Consider the following 11525-nt stretch of genomic DNA (forward strand, 5'->3'; position numbering starts at 1 on the left):
ATTATTTCTGTTACAATTATTTGATTTCTAACAATTGTTTACTATATAAAAATGCAATTATCTATTTATCACATATCATGTACTATTTACTATTCATCTGTTATATTTAATTCAATTTTATATCTATATCTTGAGGAGCGTACAAAATATTTCTCTTAATGTACAAAAAGAAGATGTAATATACAAGATTTTTATGAATCATATTTGATTTATTGGCCTTTTTTAAATATAAATTCTAAACATACAAATTTTGATTTAACTATATAAATTTTATATTATATATTAATATATAACTATTATAAAAATTACAGATTTTGTGCTTGACTTTGTGTATTAAATATATAAATGCATCTAATAATTAACAAATAGTTTTTAAAATGTAATCAGTCTATGTGATTAAGAACATACTTTACAGTACAAAAAAAAAAATAAATCTATGTTAACTGTACTTGTACCTTGATCGTGTGAACTAAATCCAATAGTTACTAAAATTTGAGCATCATAATATTTATAAAAAAATACATGTATCTTACTGCCATAATGTGATCGATACACTTTCAAACTTGTTTTTCAGTACAAGTAAATAACAATATTGTAAATATTTATTCAAAGAAAGAATCTTAAATTTAATAATCTCTTACGTTTTATGTACAATGAAATCCCATGTGTCCAGCCATTTTAATTTTAGAACTTCCTTGGCACTCAAATGTTTTGTTCCATAACTGAGTACAGCAAATTTCTTAAATACGTAACCAATAAAAAATAACCATATAAAAATACTACATTTTAATATATGCAACAAAGAATTTTTTTGATATCGAGTTCTGAAAGTTAAAAGAAAAGAATTAATTAACGAGTAATCTCTACGAACTTATATAATCAAAAAGAATTGTATGTAATGTCTTTCAAACTTTCCAACATACGCAATTAAGTAGTATAGATGTTCTATTGTTGCGGCTGTAAGCAATAATTTAAAAATGAATGCAGGTAAATAATGATGAAGAAAAAAAGTTCTTTCAACAAAAATAAAGGGCAAGAAATGTAACAAGTATCCAATTAATAAGGTGCTTCCAATATTAGAAAATTTGTTCCATTCTGCATTTGTGATATCAAAACACATTCGTCTCCTTCGTGACATGTAAAATATAAATAGGAGTATATATATGATTATACAAATTGTTCCAGAATACCAAATTACTATATTCCCTAAAAGATGTACTTGGGCCTGTGATTAAAAAAAAAAAAATTAATACTAATGAATATTATGAAATTCAAAGGATTTTTATAAATGTAATTAAATTTGTACATACATTACTGTCATTTGAAACCCAATACGCAATTCCTCTAAACATTAATGGCCAATCTAAAGGATCACTAGAATACATGTGACTATTTTGTCCTTGTTGACCACTAAAAAGCATCTTTATCTGCAATTCTACAAATTTCTCCCAGAAACTTAAAGTGGTAGCTTGTAATGGAATCATTTCAGCATTGATCAATTCTCTTTCTCTTTGTTTCTGATCTTCACTTTTAGTATATCTATGTTCTTCAACATTCCATATAGAATCTGTTTGATCCACAAATTTATCTGCTACTACTTCATGCTGATTAAAACCCCAATCAGGCAATTGCCTTCCACTAAACTTTAATGCATAATCCGAATTTACATGTATTAAACGCACTTGACTTTGAATTGCGTGCCAGACATTGCCAATATTATCTCTATTAGTAATTTCTACTCTCCAAAGATTTTGAGCAGGCATAGATACATTGTAATCAATGTAACAAGACACCTCTTGACTTTGAGGTGTCATCGGAGCTGCAACATCATGTGAATTCAATGCTCTACTTGTAATTCCATGTACTAATTGTATTACATCTCCATGTTTTATTGTTTCAATAGGTTTTGTAACAACTAAATTATTTGTCTCTGGCTTTTTTATAATCCACCAGTTGTTAACATCTTTGAAAGAATAGCATGTAACTTGTTGCTGATGCGAACTTCCTCTATTATCTGAATATTTTAATGGATACATATGATTGTGACTATGAAGCCAGCAAGCTCTTCCATATGTGTGTCTTAAAGTGATCTGTGATCCATGTGTTACTTCTAAAGGTTGGCCTTTTGTGATACTAGCAAGACCACCATCTAAACTTGCTTGGAAAGCACTTGTCATTACTGAGTCGTGTGGTCCAGCTTTAGAGAGTATTGATAAATGTATATAAAATACAGTCAAATAAATAATACAAATAACACTTAATATTACAAAAATTCTCATTATAAGATGAACACATAATACTGTACTAGATAAAGTTTTCCTTGGTATTAGAGTCCAATAATCATAAAAAATCAAAGATAAACCAAGGATTAATGAATATAATCCAACATATTTTACACTGTAAAGAAAATCTTTTTAAATTTACTGTAATAAGTTCAATTATAATAATCATATAATACTTTTAAACTTGTACCATAATGCACATGTTAAGTTTGCAATACCCAAAATTAACCATATCCACCAAGATAAAGTTGTTGGTTGATCCATTATTTTTCTGAATTTCATGATACATATTAATCCAAACAATGAAAATTCCATTAAAATACTTTCCATTAAAATAAATCTAGATTGTGTTAAAAGAGCATTATCTGAAACATTAATAAAAATAAATAAAATTCAAATCGTAAGTATATTAGAAAAATATATTGCTGGTAAAGTATAGTACAAATAATTAATTACCCAGTAATAATAATATTCCCGCTAATGTAGCAGTCCACTGTTTTAGACCTAATTCTAAAATGAAGTGATAAGCCGTTGGAATTAAAAGCCCGCCGCATAACGCGGGAACCAATCGTAATGCGAACAAAGGAACGACATCCGTGTATGGACTTCCTATTCTATCAAATTTAAATTGTCCATCAAAACCCGCTAAATATGCTGCCGCAGAAATAAGTTGCTTTCCTAAAGGAGGATGTGAATCAAAAAAAAATGTCCTCTTCATGTAGAGTCCTACGTATTTTCCGTAGTGCAATTCGTCAAACCTGTATCAAATAATATAGATCACTATTTTTTTAACTGAAAAAGATAAACAACTATTTCCAATGTATCTAAAATAATTTCTTTAATTTACAAGAATTTAAATGTTTAAGATTATCACAAAATTTGTCCATAATGAAGTGCAGCAGCATTATGTTAAATGAAATTTAATTTTGAAACTACAAGATATTTAATTTTATATTTTTATGAATATAGAAAATAACTTACACTATACTTCGTGGTTCTTCTAAGCGATAAAGACGAGAAATAATTCCAGTTAATAATAAAATAACCGAAATTATATCAATCTCGAAATTTATTTTAATCCGGATTCGAGCTCCTATATTTACCGATTGTTCCTTCATCTTAGATTTCTCAAACGTGTATGAAGCAATTTCTCCATCTTTCTGTTAAAGAAATAACAAGCATATTAATGGACATATCATTCGTGCGAATAAAACAATAATATACATGTACAAATATAATGAAATTTTTTAAAATTAGATACAGTTGCTAACTAATAAAACTAAATATGTGTTGAATATTAGTTCGATTCGACATGTCGAAATATTGAATGAAACACAAAAATGTAAATTTTATAGAAGGTTTAAAATGATGTTAAATATAGAGTGACTTTATGCTAATTTTAAATTAATTCTTCACCTCATCTTGTTGAAAGTTTTTGACATAATTGGCAGGAATATGCTCATAATCAAACTTGGCGCTTTGCACTTGCGACTGTTTGTTATCTTGCGTCCTTGTTCGCCTCCGACGAACTTCCATCGCAAGAATTTACTGTTATTGGAACACTCTTGTAATATGTCTGTGATGTTCGATTATTCCGATTAATTCACTTCAAAAGAATCAAGAGACACGTTAATGAACCACTACTTGATGTCTAGCGTCGACACGTCATCAATCGAGCAATACCTAGTTTCGACACGACGCTGTCCTGTTTTAAAAATTTAAATCTCTGATGAGACAATGATATCTCGACTTCCTTATTCCTATGTGAAAAATTAAAGTTGCTAGATACTGTAATAGAAGTCCAAAGAGATTTAATGTATAAAATTAATCAGATTTAACATTATTCTTAGGTTAACACGATATAATATAACATAACGGTACCGTCGCTGAAAATCCTCTTCGATATCCATTCCGCGCATCGCGCGGTAATCTTGTACGACACATCGTTTCACAAAGTAAGTTGGTTTTTAAATTTTTAATTTTAAGTCGCCTTAACATTTTTATGTACACAGAATGCCATAATCTCTGTTAAGTAATACATAGTAATTTATGAAATTTGTTTTTCTTCGTTTTTGGTATTTATGATTTATTCTCATAATTATTAAATACAATTGCGGTTATATAAACATGTCTGTTACAGATTGAAACATGGATAGCAATAAAATTGATTGTCCTATTTGCTCTAAAGAATTTTCTTCTGCAATAATAGAAAGTCATGTTAGTAAATGTTTATTTTTAAATGAATCAGCAAGCAATGAATCTTCAACTTCCTTTAAGGATGGAAGCCCTGTCAAGAAATTAATGAAATTGAGTGACATAAAAGCAAAAAAAAGAAACTCTGGAATGATAAAGAGAAAAAGTAATTTAATAGAATCAACTTCATCAAGCACTGACATTGAAAGCCCAAACATTTCGTGTGATAGTAGTGTAATTATATTTCTTTATTTTACAAAATGAAGAATAATAATATTTGATTTTGGAATAGTCATTAACTACAATAATTTCTAGATAGATAAAAAAGTTAAAAAACCATTTGAAAATGATCGTATACCACTTGCTGAACGGATGAGACCTACAACACTTACAGGATATGTTGGACAAGCACATATTCTTGGCCCATCCACTGTACTCTTTCAATTATTACATAAATCTGAAATACCAAATATAATTTTATGGGGACCACCTGGTTGTGGAAAGGTATTTGTCAAATGTATTAAATATAACAGTATTAATTTTAATATCATTTACATAACATTTAAATCAATACTAAACTTTACTTATATAAATGTATGTATAAATTCATTTAATTTTAGACATCTCTCGCAAATGTTATAGCTTACATATGCAAAAATAAATCAAATGGTAAAATGAGATATGTTAAGCTATCTGCAGCAATGGCTGGTGTTAATGAAGTAAAAGAAGTAATCACTGTAGCCTCAAATGAATTAAAATTTGACAGACGTACAGTAGTGTTTATGGATGAAATACATCGTTTTAATAAAGCTCAACAAGATGTATTTTTACCTCATGTTGAATCTGGGATTATTACATTAATTGGTGCTACAACTGAAAATCCTTCCTTTAGTTTAAATTCTGCACTTTTGAGTAGGTGTAGAGTCATTGTTTTGGAGAAACTAACTGTGCCTAATTTAATATCTATATTAAATCGAGCTGTATTATCAATAGAAGGGATAGTATATACATCAAATAGATCAGAAAACATTGAAAAAGTACCAAAGTTCATCATAGATGAACCAACCATAGAATGGTTAGCAGGAACATGTGATGGTGATGCTCGAATAGCTCTAGGTGGGCTTGAATTGGCAATTCAGTGTAAAATACCAAATGAGGAAGAATTTTTAAAAACTGGTTCTGTAATAATAACATTAGATGACATCAAGGAAAGTCTTAAGAAGACTCACATGTTGTATGATAAGAAAGGTGATCAACACTATGATATGATTTCTGCTCTGCATAAATCTGTTAGAGCAAGTGATGAAAATGCTTCTCTTTACTGGTTAACCAGAATGGTATTAGGTGGTGAAGATCGAGTTTATATTGCTCGTAGATTAGTACGAATGGCATGTGAAGATATTGGTTTAGAAGACCCAAAAGCTCTTGGTAGTATCAAATTTTCATATAATACTATTTGTTATATCGAAGTTTTTGCAATGCATTAAATTATTTTCAGGAATTGCTATACATACAATGCATGGTTGTAAAATGATAGGAATGCCTGAGTGTGATGTTCTTTTAGCACAATGTACAACATACTTAGCAAGAGCACCAAAATCAAGATTAATGGAAGATGCTCTTAGGGCAGCTCAAAGAGTTGTAGCTGAACATAAAGGTCCTCAGCCAGGAGTACCTTTACACTTAAGAAATGCTCCAACAAAACTAATGAAAACTCTTGGTAATTATTTTGTGTTATCTATTAACATTAAAAATACCATTGTAATAGTATAGAAATTACATATTTCTAAATTTTATTTTAGGATATGGTAAAGACTATAATATGAAGCAGAAAGACGAATCAGGATTAAATTATTTACCAGAGGGATTGGAACATGTAAACTTTTTTGAGTGAAAGCTACATTACATGAATGTTTAAATTTAAATGGAAATTTATAAAACTTTATTATAATATGTATACAATAATACAATAATACAATAATACTTGGTAAATAGACAGTATAATGTTATACAAATTGTAGTTATTATCAGACCTAAGCAAATAAATATATATAGTTTTTATACTATATGCAGAGTAATGTTTATGTTTTAATACGAACTTAAAGTATCTTAAAGTAATACCTAATAATCTTAGCAAGTCAGATATAGTCAATTTTTGTTCACAACTATATGTGCATCTTGTTTATTTTAGTGCAGTTTTATTATTCATTTAGTAGTTTGGTCCATATAATAGTTTTATTATTAGCAGGCATATCAACTATGTCTATTAATTTAATACTATTTTTTTGTGCTAATTCTTTTAAATCTTTAATGTCTCTGAGACCCCAACTTGAATTTTCAAACTTCAAATTTTCATTAAAATTCACATTACTTTCTGGTGTTATTTTCCCATCTATAGCATATGGTCCATATGTAAATAGATAACCATTGTCTTTCAATAATCTACCTGCATTTTTAAATAAACCAATAGAACATTGGTAAGGTGAAATGTGCATCATATTTGCATTATACATATAATCAACACTCGATTCTTTAAAAATGCTGTTGCCCCAAGTATGGAAATCTGTGGTAATATCTATTTTTAAAGGAGGTTTTATGTTTGTAAAACCATCTGCATATTCAGCAATACTTTCTAACAATCTTTCATTATATTCTGAGGGATAAAATGTAATGTGTGGAAAATGACGAGCAAAATGATTTATGTGTTGTCCAGAACCAGATGCAATCTCCAAAAAAATTTGATCTGTACCATATTTAATATACTTTTGAAGAACTGAGAGTATCGCGTCCTTGTTACGATCAGCTGCAGGATAAATAAGTTTTTTGGCAGCCATGACTCTAGACCTTGAATTAGAGTCCAATATATTATTTAAATTATATATACTGACATCTTTTATTTCATTAAAGGTGAGTTTTACTTTTTTACATATATTTATTTGAAAAATATTAAAAGAAAAAAGAAAGAGAATGAAGCTCATACCTTATCTATAATTAGTAGTAAAATGGATTATTGTATGCGTGCATAATCATCAGATTTATTTTTACCTGAAAAATTCATATATAAATATTTTGCAATTATAAAGTATATTTATCTTCGACGACCATATTACCAGGATGGAAGCGTTGGAACCACCGCTTTGCTGTCGCATTCGATATTGTATTGGGTCCATAAACAGCACAAATTTTTTTGGCCGCCTACTCGCTTTTTCCCCTTGGTTGTAGTGGTACTGAAGAATGCATCAAATTTTGTCTCTTTTTACCTCCATTTTGGAACGCTCTAATACACAACTGAATTCATTAAACACAAAACTGTCAGAGAACTTTTTTTAAAACGTTATGTCGCCTTTAAGTCGCCTTTAAGTCGCCTTTAAGTCGTAGTATAAAATGACAAGATGCAACGTATACATTGTGAGATATGGCTCACTAAAGCTATCTAACGAAAAACGCTCAAAACTTTTTACTTTACCCATTATTATTAAAAAAATAAATATAAGTTTTTTATAACTTAAATTTGTATACATTATACTTTCGTATTAATCTACCTATACCAAATAATATTTTGAATTTAATATAATGCAATAAGATCTTCATATAAAATATAAATTAATTTTATACAAAATTTTTGAACATAAATGTTAGAAAGCTTCGTATCGATACTATGTTTATTTAGTATATACCAGCATTGGAAATACTGTACTTTCTATTTAACAACTACTTAATAATTCATTTTTCTAAACATTTAATTTAGACAAAAATAAAAACATGTACAATATATGTAAAAGATACAACACATTATGATTTACAGGATAAGTTTATTAATTGGATATCTCAGATATATTGAATTAATTACAATAAATTAAGCTACAATATGTACGTTCTTTAATATAACGAATGACTCTTTTTGTCACTCTTTCCTTTGACTTTGCTCAATCTTTCTTGACTTTTTTTATTTTTTATTGCATTTGATATATATATAGAGTGACCTGTTTTTTTCAAATGTTCAAACAATTTATTTTTACTAGGAAATTCAGCTTTACACGTGATACAAGAATGTATTAGATTCGGAGTTTCAGTAACTTGTAAACCCTTTTTGCTTTTAGTTTCGCTATCCTTTTCTATATCTCTATTAATTTTGTTTGTATTTTTAGATTTTTTGCTTTTAAGTTTTTCATTAATTGCATCATTTATTTCTAAATTATCAGAATGTAATTCTGTTTCATTTGTTTCTTTCTCTGCTTGTTCTTCAATCTCTTCTCCATCACTAGACATTTGCTGATTATTCTCTATAACTTTATTTATGATTGCTTTTTTTTGTTGCTGTTTTTTCCGTTGTTTCTTTGACAAAAATATATCTTCATTGATACTGATATCTTCTTCATCACTAGCTTGCTCTGCTAATGGATTTTGAACATTCTTCTTTCGTTTTTTTTTCTTATTTTGTTTCTTAAGTTGTACAACTTCTTCTTCGTCTTGATCAGAAATAAGTTCATCTTCTGAAGTTACACATTCATTATTATTTGCAGTGACTTCAGGTGGATTATAAGCAGCATCGCCCATTTGAGAATCTACAGCAAGTATTGTTCCTTCTGTATCCAATTTTTTGCCTTTAACTTTTCCTGAATTATCAGAATCCTCATCATCCGATATTAATTCTTCTGAGATTTCGTCTTTCATATTGCTTTCATTATATGAACTACTTTGAACAGGATTTAGTAGGAAGTCAGGCATTTGTGAATCTGTTGCCAATTTTCTTTCATTGTCCAAAGTTGATTGTGAGCTTGTATCGCTATCTTGAGAACTTTCAAATTCTTTATCATCATTTATCATAGAAGCCTTCATTGTAACAATTTTATTTTTGTGTTTTTTGGAGTTTTCATGGTTTGTAAAGGCTTTACATGTTTTGAATATTTTATTGCAAGCTACACAATAAAGAGTGTTATCGTTTACAGTATTTTCATCTTCGATGTCTCTTTCAGAAGATAAATCTTTACCAAATTGTTGAACAAGATTAGCTTCAATGTTTTTAAGCTCAGCTTCTATATTTGAGAATTTGGACCATTCAGATTCTTTGTGTTCTCTAAGTTGTTTCTGTCTTTCTAATAATTGTTGTTTCTTCCGTTCTTCTACTTTTTTCAAATTTTCTTTGGCACGATCAGCAAGCTTTGCTGCATACGCTTGCACTCGTTTATCACGTTTACGTACAAAAGCAACCAAATTTCTTACTTGTTCATTTCTTTCTCTTTTAGCTTTATCTCGAACCTTTTTATTTTCTTTCTCCATAAGTCGTGCAATTCTTCTATTAGAAGCATTCCTTACGTCATAAGGATCTAACCAAGTAAACGATCTCTTTGTACTATAACTTTGCCAATAAGCATAAAAATTATGAACAACATCTTCATATGTACTTTGCGAATTTCCAAACTCTGGAACTTCTTCATCTGAATCTCCTTCTTTGGCAAACTCTGCATCTTCAGCTGTCAATTTTTCAAAGACCTTACGATAAACAGCAAAAAAACCTTTTTCATCATCTCCATATCCTTTGAAACAAGTGGTTACAAAATATTGAAAAAGATCAATAGAATCATCTTTATAGTCTTCACCAATACTTCTTTTCAAGATAGCCTCGCGATGGTTATCATACCAAGCACGTTCATGGGGATCACTTAACACTTCCCAAGCTTGTTGAACAATTTGGAATTGTTCTTTTGCTTCTTCTGTACTATCTAAATTTTTATCAGGATGCCATTTCAATACTAGTTTTCTATAAGCTTTTTTCAAATCATCATCAGAAGCATTTTGTGCTACTTCTAATACCTCGTAGTGACATTTCATTGTAATACTGAATAGTAATATTTACCCACGATGTTAAAACTTAACGTGTAATCTCACGTAATATAAAGCAATATAAGTCATGTGCTAAAAAAAGTAAATTAAACATTTCAATAACGACAAATGTTTATGTTACAGACATACATATTCTGTACAAATTTCTTTTTCTAAACTTTTTCAGATCGCACATAATTTAAAACCAACTTATGGTCATAAATTAAAAAAATATCTTGCCAAACGTCACTTAGCAACAATTATTTGTTTAAAATATAATTACTTCATTAAGAAATCCGTAACATAAGTACGTTCAATTTTAATAATTCTTGTAAATGATTGTTATTCACCTACCAAGATGTAATTTAATTTCACAAAGTCAAGTTTTTAATCTCAGGTTATGTTCTATCACAGCTATGGTATCACTGTTCATAAAGTTAACTTTACTTCAATGCACTTACTACGTTTATTTAGAAACTTCTCATAGATATTTTAAAATAATGTAGATATATATAATACGTACTACTAAATAAACTTGTTCATTCTGGTCAGATGAAATAAAAGAACTAACTGTGTTCTAACTTCTGATTGATAAAATAATCATCAACCGTATCTATTTTCGGAAGTCGGGACATACCTTGTCTCTTGTATCTTTCGTTGCATCTGTGTCGAAAATTAATAAATCTCATTACTTATTAAAATTTTAATTTATTTATTTGAAACATTCAAATTTATTTATTATCAATATTTATAAATTAATTTATTTCTTCTATATTTATAAATGTCTTTATTTGTTTGTATCAAAAAAATATTTGTTTATCCATATTCATAAAGTTATTTATTTATCTGAAACACACAATATTAATATACATATTCTACATAAAATATTGTTCAAATAGTCATGTCAAACATAGTTGCACAATAAATTGCGTTTGCATATGTCGAAAATAAGGCCGTTGTATTCTATGATTTTTCACGTTTGTATAACTTTTACAAATCCTTCTAACTAAACGATTTAAAGTCGCAAGAAAGTTAAAAATATTCACGACTTTTAATTGTAAAAGTTTTTCAAAATGTTTTGAGATGCCTTAAATTTCATTAATTTGTTTCAAATCTATTGAGTTGACTTGAATCTCATCACTACAATGAGAACTAAATTCAAAAGCTAGATAACCGAATGCAATATGAATGACACAATAAGATTTTTGTTTTTATTTCGGCACGTAT

The 11525-nt window shown here is 28.5% G+C and overlaps 4 protein-coding genes across 8 annotated transcripts; 1 reads left to right on the forward strand and 3 right to left on the reverse strand.

The window, feature by feature from the left end:
• Nucleotides 1–325: 325 nt before the first annotated feature.
• On the reverse strand, nucleotides 326–4392 carry Rt (Protein O-mannosyltransferase rt). Of its 2 annotated transcripts, none has more exons than XM_076321649.1 (8): nucleotides 4164–4392; nucleotides 3699–4070; nucleotides 3264–3442; nucleotides 2739–3040; nucleotides 2473–2647; nucleotides 1311–2397; nucleotides 924–1225; nucleotides 326–824 (listed from the first exon to the last, which is right to left on the reverse strand). In XM_076321649.1, exons 2-8 carry the CDS (start codon nucleotides 3816–3818, stop codon nucleotides 638–640), a joined length of 2352 nt encoding a protein of 783 aa, XP_076177764.1. In that variant the 5' UTR covers nucleotides 3819–4070; nucleotides 4164–4392; the 3' UTR covers nucleotides 326–637. The 2 variants fall into 2 exon arrangements, with proteins under 2 accessions (XP_076177764.1, XP_076177763.1); XM_076321648.1 differs by having other exon boundaries at nucleotides 3699–3888; nucleotides 3966–4169.
• LOC143152018 (ATPase WRNIP1) lies at nucleotides 3694–6547 on the forward strand. Its single transcript, XM_076321652.1, has 6 exons — nucleotides 3694–4237; nucleotides 4423–4709; nucleotides 4791–4979; nucleotides 5096–5903; nucleotides 5974–6195; nucleotides 6278–6547. Exons 2-6 carry the CDS (start codon nucleotides 4431–4433, stop codon nucleotides 6367–6369), a joined length of 1590 nt encoding a protein of 529 aa, XP_076177767.1. The 5' UTR covers nucleotides 3694–4237; nucleotides 4423–4430; the 3' UTR covers nucleotides 6370–6547.
• On the reverse strand, nucleotides 6395–10916 carry LOC143152019 (methyltransferase-like 26). Of its 3 annotated transcripts, none has more exons than XM_076321656.1 (4): nucleotides 10822–10916; nucleotides 7586–7702; nucleotides 7456–7520; nucleotides 6395–7319 (listed from the first exon to the last, which is right to left on the reverse strand). In XM_076321656.1, the coding sequence occupies exon 4, from the start codon at nucleotides 7307–7309 to the stop codon at nucleotides 6677–6679; it is 633 nt and encodes a 210-aa protein (XP_076177771.1). In that variant the 5' UTR covers nucleotides 7310–7319; nucleotides 7456–7520; nucleotides 7586–7702; nucleotides 10822–10916; the 3' UTR covers nucleotides 6395–6676. The 3 variants fall into 3 exon arrangements, with proteins under 3 accessions (XP_076177771.1, XP_076177770.1, XP_076177769.1); XM_076321655.1 differs by having other exon boundaries at nucleotides 7586–7750; nucleotides 10822–10901; XM_076321654.1 differs by having other exon boundaries at nucleotides 7586–7763; nucleotides 10822–10865.
• LOC143152017 (dnaJ homolog subfamily C member 21) lies at nucleotides 7582–10936 on the reverse strand. 2 transcript variants are annotated; one of them, XM_076321651.1, is made up of 2 exons: nucleotides 10653–10794; nucleotides 7582–10391 (listed from the first exon to the last, which is right to left on the reverse strand). In XM_076321651.1, exon 2 carries the CDS (start codon nucleotides 10305–10307, stop codon nucleotides 8355–8357), a length of 1953 nt encoding a protein of 650 aa, XP_076177766.1. In that variant the 5' UTR covers nucleotides 10308–10391; nucleotides 10653–10794; the 3' UTR covers nucleotides 7582–8354. The 2 variants fall into 2 exon arrangements, with proteins under 2 accessions (XP_076177766.1, XP_076177765.1); XM_076321650.1 differs by lacking the exon at nucleotides 10653–10794 and adding an exon at nucleotides 10822–10936 and having other exon boundaries at nucleotides 8268–10391.
• Nucleotides 10937–11525: the final 589 nt, after the last annotated feature.

This window comes from Ptiloglossa arizonensis, chromosome 10, assembly GCF_051014685.1.
Source record: "Ptiloglossa arizonensis isolate GNS036 chromosome 10, iyPtiAriz1_principal, whole genome shotgun sequence".
NCBI lineage: Eukaryota > Metazoa > Arthropoda > Insecta > Hymenoptera > Colletidae > Ptiloglossa > Ptiloglossa arizonensis.